General features: G+C 38.7%; 1 protein-coding gene across 3 annotated transcripts in view; it reads right to left on the bottom strand.

Moving 5' to 3' along the window:
* Positions 1–13416, bottom strand: part of LOC110087221 (scavenger receptor cysteine-rich domain-containing protein DMBT1) — a 43035-nt gene extending 29619 nt beyond the window's left edge. For 2 of the 3 annotated variants that reach the window (XM_072995438.2, XM_078391191.1), the window contains exons 1-3: positions 3183–13416; positions 1469–1492; positions 438–743 (exon numbers count right to left, since the gene is read on the bottom strand). In XM_072995438.2, coding sequence (XP_072851539.2) covers positions 438–743; positions 1469–1492; positions 3183–3228 — 376 coding nt within the window. In that variant the 5' untranslated portion in view covers positions 3229–13416. The remainder of the gene's footprint in view (positions 1–437; positions 744–1468; positions 1493–3182) is intronic. The other variant, XM_078391192.1, reaches the window with a different exon arrangement.
* Positions 13417–13434: the final 18 nt, after the last annotated feature.

Here is a 13434-nt window from a genome sequence, read left to right as displayed (position 1 = left end):
GAACATTGCTCTCATTCACAGGCTTGTAATCAGTCAGAGGCAACATAATGGCATGTAACAACAGCCACATACTGCTACAGTTTGAACTGCAGGTGCTTATTGTGAATTGTAATGATAGCTACCACATTCCTAAAGGTGAATTCAAAACTGCAGAAATCAATATGTGCATACCTACTGTCCATAGTATAATAAAGAACTGATTAAAATGAGCTGACTGACCTATTTTAAGGTTCTTTGCATTATAACAGGATAGCTGACAGCAATTGTTGCTGGGAAAATCTCGGGGGGGAGGAGTAGGTGTACTTCTGAGAAGATTGTGGCTGAGCACTGAGGAAACAGGTAGAACTGAGGGCCCAGCTGGACCTTACAATCCCTGCTGACCAAAACTTCCCAACATTATGATCACCATGAGCCCAGTCCATGCGACATTGCTGTACCTGAGCAGGAGACACCAGCGTCTTCACTGTGGGAACAATCATGGACTCCCCAGCCTCTGTGGGTACAATGGTCTAGACGTTCTTCACTCCCACGGCAGACAACATTATCCATAAGAACTGCACCCAAGCCTGAGCCATATCGAGCACTACCAGGTGCTGAGAGAGCAACTCCACATTCGAGCTGTCTGCACACTACTCGTGCATTGTCCATCTGCCATAAGTCATCACAGACCGTCCCCCACCTTCCATTGTAGTACACTTCCACCCGTCCTTCACATCTGTGTCTTCCATTGACTAGTCTAATTGCTTATCAGAAAGACAAAACAGAAGCCAAAGTTTCTAATTAGACAGGGCAAATCCCAAGGTATCAGAGATTCATGTAACTCACACAATCCTCTGTGGTGCTCCCTTGACTTTGTGAAAGCACTATTATAATCACATGATCAGCATGCTGGGTCATATGAACTGTAAGTGCGATTGCTGTCTACCATCCATCCAGCAATCTATTTATTGCAATGTCGAAACTAGTTTTTGTCAAAATTTACTTCACCCTCAAAACATCTTACAAAACATGATTTTTAAACCATGTTCAAAGAGCAAACCTATCATTTGTGGATGCTCTTATTAAATCTTTGTGTGATGATATTTCCACTCAGGAATGCCTAGGATAATAACTACCTTCATTTTACAATAAAACAAGAAGCTTTACTTTTGTTACTTTATAGTACCTTTCCAAAGAATGATGAAACATCCACCAAAGCTATCTCTTAGATTCCTTTTTTATTCTAAAAAGACTCAATGAGTGTCACAGGAATCAAAGATAACAAAAAAAAAACTAGGCAGAAAAACTCTGAAAAACAAGTCATAGGTATAGTCAACTGAGACTATTGGGGTATTTTAAAATTGATAATTCACATTTCACACAAAGAACTAGGAGTACCTAGGCATCTTGTTTGCCAGATGCACTAGGTTTTCTGTCTTTTTAAAAATAAAACATTGATCTAAATACAATAATAAATAACTATAATTACCATTTTGTCCTCTCGTTGTATAAGCTGCAAGGAGAAAAATTCAGACATTGTAAAACTTTTTAAATAATGTAATATTTTTTTTATTTTTACAAAATCAGTTAAAAAACACTGAATTGTCCTAAGAGCAGTATTTAATAATGTCTAACTGAAATGGCAATGTGATATTTCACAGTCATTATTCTTCTGTTTTATTTCCTTTACCTTACTACCTGCTGGAAATCCAATAGCAATGAAACAAGCCACCATCCTGCCACCTAACCCCAGTGTGCCTCAGGTTTCACAGCCCCTCTGGATTGCTATGGGGCCAAACATAGTTCATTGAAGGCAGTCTATAGATTCCAGTGTACATTCTCAGCACATCTATCCTCTTACTATATAACAACTTTTGCATGGAGCCATCATCTGACTCTGTGAGAAGAATCCTCCCCTATAAGCATAGGCTTTTCTCAACCCTTCATCTTACAAATTGGTGTTTCTGGTTTTGTGACTGAGTAAAACTCCATTACTGCAGGACAATCATGCCACCTGCTTCTAAAGATAAGCTGAAAATTATGTGCGGTTGATCACAAACTTTCTTGTTTCTGTGCCTGTCACATCAAGGATAGAATCTGATGCTTACACTTTTTTTAAAGACTGATGTCCAGAAAAAAAAATCTGAAGTTGTAATGGCAGCTCAAGTAGAAACAATTTCAGTACAAATAGTTGCTATTTATTGAATATAGGAGAGAGGAAATGACTTGTTTATTTTTCAGAGCTACTGGACTAGGGTAATTACTCAGAATTTATTTTAAAATTTGTTTTGTTGATTTTGCTGGATGGGGACTCATTTCCACAATCCAACCATCATGGTCCAAGCACTTAAGTTTTAAGCCACAGAGATTTATGTCACGATTGAACAGACCTAGACAAATAATTTCATCTGAAAATGTTTACTCAACCTCTTAATGACCTCTTATGTCAAAAACCACTTTCAGGCTTCTAGTGAAGGGGATTAAATAAGTTCCATTACAAACTTTCCCCAAGACCCAGCAGTATTGCCACTTAGAAGATGTGTTAACTATTCATTTGGCTCTGACACATTGGACCATCCAAATATTCTCCTCCCCCCAATGATTACAAACTAAATGTAATAATTAGTATTCTAGCAAGGACTTACATCTCCATCACCTAAAGTAAATCATTACTTAGTCCTAGCAGAACAAATTAGTTATGACTAGTTTTCAATAGAATTCAAGTCTGATCCATTCCATGTTTACTAAGATGCAAATTCTTCAGTAGAGCCCACCTCTATATAAGGATGCCTAAGATTTTCTGCTTGTCAAGATATGCTAGCGATCCATTATCTAAAGACCAGATTTATAGAACAACAGGCCAGTTTTCAGCAATGTTGATTCAACTCTTAATTTTACATCTAGCTAATATTACAGTAAAATGCTTAAACACTCCTAATATGAAAATCTTCATGCTTCACCTATGTCAGGGATGGACACCTTGTGATTCACCAGATGCCTTGAGGCAATAGTCCTGTCAGTCCTCATTCACTGATTTTGTTGACCAGGGCTTTTGGTAACTGTGGACTATAAACATCTGCAAGGGCACAAATTTCCCATGACTGAGCCACTGAGGTTTCCCCTTTAACCAAAATGTGTATGTGGTTTTATATTTAAGAAGAAAAAGAAAACAATTATATCCCAGTCCACTACCAACATATTACCTGTAGCTGAAAAGAGCACCCATAGGAAGATCACAGTGCGGTCCATCTTAGGTTAGGATCCCAGGAGAGGAAGTGACCTTCAGGCTGGAGATGCCTGAACATATATAGAGTAGCAAGGTCTGAAATTTGATCTGCCCTTTTTCGTCAGTATACTATCTGGAAAGGTACTCCCAGGTGGCAAACAATGCTTGATACAGTGTGCCAACAATAGTGGTGCCTATCAATGTCCCTTTCCTTATCTTTGGATTTTTTTTGTACTTGTACTATCTTCAACAAAGCCTAATCTTTTCAATTTCCTTTTTCACCAAGATATATTTTCCAGAAGGAAGTGGGATAAAATAATTGTTAAAAAGAGATGACAGCAAATGAATACTAGCAAGGACAGCCACCACTTTCCCCTGCTCCTCTGTCTTTACAGAAGCATTCAAGGAAAAGCTATAACAGAACACAACATGGTACTATGCTTGGCAAGTGGCAACAACTTACGGGGACAGTTCTATAAGAAATGTTTGTTTCCATTTCGCTTTCTGGCACAGATCCACAGAATCAGTACGAATATTTTGGGGTTCTCTATACTTTTGGTTTCATGAATTCACCCATACCTCTGTATAGCAATGGGTTCTGAAATTTTAAGGAAGAGTCACAAATATTTTGTCATATGCTATGGGAGCTTATAGTTGAAAGGAAGAAAATTTCACTTTAGATGAACCATTGGCTTTCCAGATGCATTGTACTACATCTCCCATTATCACATAAGTGAGGTCAATGAGAATTATGGGCCAAAAATCTGATTCCTCAACCCTACCTTAGATGCTGTTAAAGTAAAACTCTAGATCATGAGCATGTTTCTTCATCAGCCATCCACTTTTGGGTTCTGCGTGAACCCTCTTCAGGTCAGTTAAAGTTGGGTGAAATACCTATAGAGGGGAAATGCATAAGCCCTGCTCCCTTCACTCTGTGTTTTTATTGCTCTTTACATGGACACCGATTGGAAAATTCTGCACAAAAATATGAATCTTTGAAAGAAAAAAAATCCCTTTATCTGTAGAGATTCTCTATGCAGTTTTGAACACTGGAAAATCAGCAGTCAAAGCTCATGGATAGCCTTTCTGGATCCAGCAAATTCACTTCTTTGGAAAGTCACCATGTAGGCACAGAGGGCACATCTGCCCAACAACAGGGATGGAAGGAGAGTCTGGGTTAGTATGCGTCTCCTCAAGTGTGGATTAAATTCCTTTTTAAATGCTTGAAAGTTCTATGGCCTCCTGAATAGTTACACAAAATATTAAGTACTCAAAATTTAACCTTCCCCATGACTCAAGGATGGTGACAACCACTGATGCAGAATGGAAAGGCATGAACCAACTCTATGAGAAGCATTGCTTTGGCTTTCTAGAATTCCTGTTCTATAAGCCCTTTTCTTACAGTTTAATTGGCATGTGAGAACAAAAAGGATTGGTAGATTCATCATGAAGTGCCCTTGCCAAAATGACAGCATAAAACATTGTGCTGGAGATGAGATTCAAGGAGCAAGGATCTGATCTCGATTCTCCCTGCTCATATTGGATATATGTTTGGTTATATCTATATGAAAGAGATTAATCAGAACCAGCTTGTAAAGAAGGAGGAGAAGCAAATGCATCTAAGATAGAAGTTGAGAAGAGCCCATGTTCTGGTTCCATAATGACCAGCCAAATGATGAACGGCACCCACCTGCTTGTATTCCCCAGCAACTGACATTCAGAGCCATGCTGCTTGTTTGATCCTGGGTTAGCCTACAGTTTGCCATGGCCAGCTGGCACTGAGAGTCCCGCCTTCCTGTGCACAGTGGGACTTTGTCACCTTGGGTTTTTTTGTTCCCTTTTGTTTTTGTCTTATACATATGTAATTCTAATACTGTATATTGTATTTTAAATCTATGGCTGAAGAACACATGATGGTGTTTTGGTGCTGAAGCTGAGAATTCTGATCCATTTAGCTGATAGATTTGCTTGAATCATGAAGTAAGCTCAGCTCTTCGAAAGAGGAGCAGAATGCATGTCTATTGAAAAATGCCCTGTGTATTCAGCACTTAAGTGTATACAGTAAACTTATTTTTCTAGTTTTTACCACCCCTTTAATCTACAAAACTTAATCTCATAGAATATATATTTTTAATCTTCCAGGAAAGCCAAAGAAGTCTGTAATCTTCACCTTCACAATGTCAGTTGCATAAGGGAACTTCAAACAAAAGACCAATCTAAGTTTCACTTTCCTGAGAGTGGCAAATACATGCCAAATTCTCTCTCTCTTGATTTTCTATGGAACATAGTGATTCTATAAACATTGTAAAGAGGAACAAGGAACATCTTAGTTAATGAAGTGGTGTTGTTTTAGAATAATGCACAAAAATGTCACATTCAACCAGTGTCTTCTATGCTTCTGAATATCTGCTCAAAGAAACCAGCTTAAAATAATTTAGATATTGTTACAGTGGACCCTCTTCTTAAGGAATTAATCTGTATTGGAATGGTGGCTGCAAGTCGAAAAGTCTGTAAGTCGAATCTCCATTGACCTACAATGCACTGAAAACCGATTAATCCCATAACCAGTGGTTTTTATTCTATTTTTATTCCATTTTGGTTTTTTTCTGGTCTGTAAGTCGATTCTCTGGCTGCAAGTCGAATCTAAATTTTGCAGCCAGAGAAGTCTGTAACTCGAAAAGTCTGTAAGTCGAGTCGTCTGTAAGTCGAGGGTCCACTGTATTTTAGAAAGATTATATAGCAAATCCAAACAGAAGAAAGGTTTTTTTTAAAAAAATAAAATAAAATAAAGCAAGCTTCAGCCAGCCAGCTGTACAACTATATTAAGAGAGTTTTTTTAAAAAATAGGACAAATAAGCACTATGCTAATTTAACTTTTGAACTACTAGCAAAAGGGAATCTATGGTAAAATTATGCATTCCATATTGTTTCTTGTTGGGTCTAGCTGTTTGTCTAATTTACTATAGCTACAGCTAGAGGTTGAGTTCAGGTCTGTGAGTGTCTCTCATCTATGTAATAGAAGAGGGGCAGGTTATGTCCCAGTGGCATGTTACAGATTCTTCAGTTTTGAACAGAAATAGATAGCATCCTCTAGGATGCACATCTTGAAATGAGGAAGAGGTTTGAGTGTTTCAGGAAAGCTAAGAGCAATACAATCAAGAGGCTAAACTCTCTTATAAATCTAGATTCCTGGCAGAGTCACCCCTGCCTGAATGATCAAAGCTGAGATGCATCCACCTTCTTCAGGCTTAACAGTCAGACAAACAGAATGGGCAGTTTCAGTGATGATGGGGGGGGGTGGAGAAACCTTTGAAGGGCAGCTTCTGGGTAGTAGCAGCAGTAGTAGGTGACACTGGTAGAGGATCTTTCATAGAGAATGGCAATGACACTCAATTCATTTTAGGAGTGTGCAGAAGGTGGCAATGGTAAGTCACTTGTAAATATAAATATTTGTCTATAATGCAGAACCTCAACATCATCATGTTGAAGGTTGAAGTAAAGGTGTGATAGGATCCATAACATACCCTTCCAAGCAGTGGAGACATGTGGAGTGGTCCATCATAGATTTCTATGAAATAGCATGGGCAACTGTACTTGTCAAATAGTTCTAGTCTGGAAACAAGAAACATGGAATTGATTTGAATAGATAATATACTAACTTGAATATCGTGAAGCAGAATCAACATTTACAATTAATTCCATATTTCTAGAGGTGGACACTGACTATTTCTTCATTGGGAACATGATGCTAAAGAAATATTCCCAGATCAGGGCTGGGTCAACTTTGTTTCAGATCAAGCACCTCACTGAGTGTCTTGTCAGGGATTGCATGGGATAGGGGGACAGTGACAATTTAGAGGGGATATATTGTTTACCTTTGGTTGACAATGTGACAAATACTAATACAGAAGCATTTCATTTCCTTCCTTATTTTTCCATTGCTAATATTTACCAGCACAATGCTCCATTCCCCATATGCATTAAGTGAAGTAAGTGAGGACTTAGATCGATAAACTGGAACTGAAAAAAATGGACTCTCCAAAAAGGCCTAATCTGGGCGATCATGACTGAACAAATGTTTTTACAATGCACCTGGAGTTAAAAGGCACAATTCTAGTCAGGGTAATTTACAAACAATCTTCAGCCATGGGTTCTTTCTTCTTTCTCGAAATTAACTATTGGCCTCAACTGTGTATGATAAGAAAGATGCCCTTGATACAAAAGTTGAGAATTTAATACTCACATACGACACCAATGATAGAAGAACAAAGAATGTGGTGGTCATTTTTTGAGAGAATATATTTTGGCATGTGTATAGGTCCACTGACTCCATGCTTCTCCAGAGAGGTGGTGAAGAAAAGCATGAAGACTTCAGACTGTGACTCAAGGAGCTTGGATTCAGCCATGGTGACATTGGACAGCTCCAGTCAAATATGGTATCTTCGAGCAACAAGTGAACCACCTTTTGAAAAATATGCATTTGAACTATGCATGTATACTGTAATAATATTTTCTTCAAGATTGATTTTGACATGAAGAGTGGATAGCATTTTGTATTAGACATCTACTTACATTAAATTTTGGATAGTAAGTGTAACATGGATGTTGCCTCCTACTTGTGCTTCCCACACACAGTCAGCATTGTTGAGAGGATAAAGTGGGCTTTGGAGTGTCCCAGATGGATGTCTGAGGCAACTGCCACAATAATAATTTGTTGCTGAAGGTAAGAAAGCAGTGTAAAACACAGAACACATATTGTCATGGAGGATGGGGATATGATCAGTTTAAAGTGTAACACATCTAAGTGTCTACACTTGATCATTTCTAGAATCCAGAACATAAAGTTCCATCTTATCCTTCTTTCTGAGGGGGGAACATTTCAGTGTTCTTCTTTCAGCCTTGCCCAGTGTTTTGAAATTGGGCTTGACTGACATTGATTCATTAATCCTGGTGTCCAGAGACAGAGAGTCAATAAAACATGACAGGTGTAAATCCACTAGCTCCCATGTTCCTCTGCAAGCTGGGCGCCACCCTCAATCTGTCACAAAAGAGTCAAAATGGGAATCAAACAGGCAAAACTAGATAAAACAATTAGCAAGATCCCTTAAGAATTGAGGGGTGATTGTTTGTCTTAGCTTGAGCTTGTCTCAATCCACAAAAATGGACTGCTTTTGTTTTATGGCTGATCATTGGGAGCTAAACATAGGCTTCAGTTGACAGTCTCATTGTTCAGGCACAGGGTTTTGAACAAATTGCCCACCCTGAGAAAAGTAACAGGAAGTAAATAATTATCTTAACTTATCATTTGAGCCTCAATGAGGTGAGCTGGACACACTTCGGGATGCTTCTCTGATCAGGCATTATTGGGGCCCTGATTAGGGTAGGATTCTAAGAGTGTTCAGAGTTGGAAGCATTCTGAAGAACCCCTCTTCATACCTTTACACCCTCTCATGAAAAGGCTGGATTAGAGTGGGCAGCACCAATATGTGTGGGGATGTTTGGGGCAAGAAGACTTCTTTGCCCCTGTAAGCTTTTACCTCCCTCACATTTATTTTAAATGCCAAAATTGAACAAATTTTACAGGCAAAATCCTAGAGGAACCTGACTTATTCAGTATGTAACCTTCTTTGGTAGACAATGCAGTCCTTATTCTATGACTAGATGTTGATGGTTTTAGTAGCAAAACAAAAACAAAACTAAATCAGAGTTTGTCATACCTCATTGTAATATACAGTGTGAGAATTAAGACAAAGTAAAACATGAAATTATAAAAATATAACATTATAAAATTAAATATTACTTGAACATAATATTGGCCACCATGTAGGAGTTGGTCTCACCAAAGGTAAAAATGGGGGTGGGGACTGAGAAAGAAAGAGAAAACGTAAGTCAAATCATTGAATAACATCCCCAGTGATCGTACATGCAAAAACGTGTTAATCACTAAATTATTGTAATTTCACTTTTAAAGATATTGGATATTACTTCGACTTTGCCTTATGTATATGCTTTTCAAAATTAAAGTGTAAAGTGTAACTTATGATATAAAATGTATGTATAAACTAAACCGAATACAATCAACAACAAAATAGAGAAAACTAAAATTGAAACTCATTAAGTGACAGAACAGGGCAGCAAGGGCTAGATAGATAAAATCTTGTGAGTTGCTACATATGAGTGGAGGATGTTCCACATTTTTGAGGCACCCACTGGGATGTGCTGAGGCACAGATGCTAGAAACTAACAGATGTGTTTCCATCACCAACAGCTATACTTCAGGAACCAGATGTCAGAATCAAATGGATATGAATTCAGCAGTGAAATACAATTCTCATAAAGGGGGAGGAATAGATATGAAATAGAAATAAGAAGAAAAACATTTATCTTTGCATATTTATTTTAATGATGTGCATAGATAAATAGATAGATATTATAAGTTGCCCAATACTGTATATTTGCTCACTGCCTTTGTTTAGGATTCAATGAAATCAAGATGAGCTCCAACATCTTTTTTACTTTCAAGTAAGTGGAGAGAATCCCAAGCCAGACATGAAACCACTATGAACCTCTACATACCCCCCCCCCATGTTCAGACATGCATATGTTACACGCTATATGTACATGCTACTTTCCTCATTCCTTTTCCTTCCAAAACAGGAGTTATAGGATCGCAGAGCTGGGCTTCACCAGTTTAACCTTAACTGAGATCACTGGTAGAAAAGAAGGGCAAGGAGAATATGCTGAGCAACTACTGAAAAATCAGTAGAGCTTTCAAGGAAAAGTCACCTCTGTTGTTAGTCACCTTCGATTGTGTTAATGGACAGCTTCCAAGGGAGAAAATAGAATCAATTTCTTTGTCACATAGCATATGATGTAACTTTCAAGAACTGTCCAATGCAGCAAAGAGTCTCTTCCCCCTTATTTGGGGATATAATGAAGAAATGTGCAGAGAAATAAGATTATCACTAGATCTTCCATGGTTTCTATATTTATACAAATTTATTTAGAAAGCATGGAGCATAAATCTAGCAAAGCTTTTGCAAACAGGAAGAATGTTTACCCTTTGTTTCTTCCTTTTCGTTTTTGAAAATATTGACAGACACTTCCTTTAAGTACGTCCTTTATTTAGGATTAGAGCCCTTTATATATGAAAGAGCTAATGTATGAAGAAATACCTAGAATTTTTTCCCCTCTTCACTCAAATGAAAGGCTGCCAATGTCGTTAATAAAGGCTGAGACATATGTCCAAATGATAGAAAGACAAATAAATAGGTTAGCTTTGAGGAAGGAAGTACGATGCTCAGATAAGCTGAACAATAGAATAAATTGTTCAGCAAATAGGCAGAAAATGTCACATTTCTGCATGAGATGTCATTGCTAAAGTCCTAGGGTTTCACTTGCCATTTCTCGGGCTTAGAAGGTTAATTCCCTCCACTGGGAGGAAGAAGGGGAAATGTCTCATTTGAAATCAGCCTCAGTGCTCCAAGCATTAAACCCACACACGCCTTGAATATCATATGTTTCAAACCAATCCTATCCACTCTCTCATATTTTTCTAAACACCATGACAGAAAGGTCAGACACATAAGATAAGGTGTCTTGTTATTTTGACCTTTTTCCCACTCTTTTCAAGCTTTTCCCCATCTTTAATAACATATAAAATTTCTTCATACAGCAGTTTATCTTTTTGGATAAAGAGGGTTTGTGGGTTTTTCTGAACAAGGCCTTGCCTATCTACCATGAGCCTGTATGTTTTGTAGATGTGGAGGCATTTCTGCCTTGCAGGGCTGGAACAAGGATCACAGCACTTCACCTTGTGGATTTGGGGAGCTCCCTGGAAGTACTGCTTAGTCAGGTGAGACTAAGGTGTTGAGAGGGTGCCAGGCAGGTGGATTCCCTCAGCCATCAGGACATTTGGCCCTCCTGGTTTCATTCACAGCAGGATGAGCAGAGTAGTGTGGCTGAACGATTAGAGTGGACTTCCCGGAATCCAGTGTTCTTTAACAGTCATCTACCCTCTGCCACTGTACTTTGAGCAATAAATTGATGCTTACTGCATTGTAAATAATAAAATACTGTAATTCAACCATCTGAATCACTGAAGACATTTTTATTTGTCAGCAACAAATAATAGTATATTATTATGATGGATCTTTCTGAACCAAATGCCTTACACAATTGCAATATTTTGGTACTTCGGCGGGAGAAAAGAACTTTATATTCATATTTAAGGAGTCGTTACCTGTTGTTGTGTTGTGATGACCTGAAAAATAAAGAAGATTGAGACTTTAGTACTTTGCAAATATTTAAACAATGTAATTAGAATTGTGTGCACTGCCAATACTCATTCACAAAACAGTATATTTTGATACTGTGTTTGTTTTGAGATGTATTTCCCCCCCCAGTCTTGTGCAAAGTACACAAAAGTCATTAGCCTTAAAAAAAAATTTGCTGGTCTGCTTTTCATTCATTGGCAGGCTTTCCTCAGAGTAAAAAAGGAGGGTCATGGTTGTTATGGTTGTTGTTACAAGGCTAGTAGTGCCGCAAGCTAGGAGGCATGTGTGGGTTCCTATTTGCTTCCACCTTGAGGCTGTTTGTTCTACAGACTGCAGCAAATATTATTATTTGTGCTTAATCAATGGTGGTATGTCATTTTCAACTAAAAAACTAGGATCCTCTTCTTTTTCCCAACTTAGTTCTGAGGAAAATTAGCTTTATTGCTGTTTAATTTTCTCAATCCTTGCACTCTTAGACACTTCAATTCCTTTCAATGTGAATGTTTGGTTACATGTAGTGATCCTAGATGTGGACATTAAGTTCTAATTGCCACAAGTGGCAGTAACTGGAACATAGGAATTATAATGTGTTTTCTTGTAGCCTTGTAACCATGCATACTGCTTGTTTTTAAATGCTATCCTCTTCAAACTAATGCCAGATCATAAATCCTATTTGCATCCATAGGCTACACCACAGAAATCATGGGGCCTTCACAGCATGGCTTTACAATGGTGCAAACACATGGAGATGATGCAAGGATCCTCGCGGATCCACGTGGTTTTTGTGCAGGATCATCCCAAAAACAGTGCCCACTCATAGGCACCTGTTGGGCCCATACGACAAACTATAGAAATCATGGTTTCCCCAGTGCCTGGCTTTGCAATGATGTAAAAACATGGATCTAACATACAGATTAAATGGGAATTACCCAGAACAAGTGTTCCATCATGATCTTTCTCAAGGAGAATGATTGAAAAACATGTGCATTGAAGAAATGTCCAGGAAAACTTATATGAACATTAAAAAACTTCCCAGTGTGGTCTGTCACCCCTTGCATGATGACAGAGTAGAAGTATTTCCTATTCCAGTACTCCTGCGCCTGATTCTATGGGCATAGTACAGGAGCGTGGCAACCATCCATCACACTGATGCAGTTTGGGAATCCAAGGGCCCTGAAGCCAGCCATAACCAGTAAGGATAGAGGAGCAGAAAAAAACAGTCATTCTTATTAGTAGATAAAGGCAGATCACTTTGATCATGTGTCTCCTGAAAACTTTGGAGCGTGATGGTAGATGAAGCTCTGCAAGCTCTGGCAAAAAGAGGCGTATCAGGTCTGCTGCTGTCAGTGATACAAGGGGAAGAATAACTGGGAAGAGACCACATGAATGGCCATGGGGAAATTTTCATCAGAATCCCAAGTGTAATCTTCCTGTCTCCTCATCTTCCTCTTATTTTGGAACATAAGGGGAACCATGCTTGTGAGATGACAGTTGGCTTCCATCCTGTATTCATGTTGGTACGGTGCAACAGAATAAGTGGAGACTAGATCGCTATTGGTAGAAGCACACAGTATAAATGCAAAAGGAATTGAATGAATAGAACAAGTGTTAATGGCCTCCTGTTCAAAGACCCCATTTGGATCTGAAGGCACCTCTGTGTCCTCCCCTCATTGGTCATCCATACAGAGGGAAATGTAACAGAAACAGAAATGATGCATTGTACTGTTTGCCACACCACCCGCACATTTTAGAATAATGGTTCTGGAATGACCGTTGACAGCAGTCTGACCATATGTCAACACAGTGCCATACAGTCTAGGAAAGGTGGTGGGCCAACCCTTCTGATAGAGAAGTACAACTTTTTAAAGGGAAATCCCCAAACCAAAATTCAGGTTGAAATGTAGACTGCAGTGGCAGGCGGGACGGTAATCTAAATGCCCCTCCCGTGGTGGT

This window comes from Pogona vitticeps, chromosome 3, assembly GCF_051106095.1.
Source record: "Pogona vitticeps strain Pit_001003342236 chromosome 3, PviZW2.1, whole genome shotgun sequence".
In the NCBI taxonomy this organism is placed as follows: domain Eukaryota; kingdom Metazoa; phylum Chordata; class Lepidosauria; order Squamata; family Agamidae; genus Pogona; species Pogona vitticeps.
This window is presented reverse-complemented; position numbering and strand designations above follow the sequence as displayed.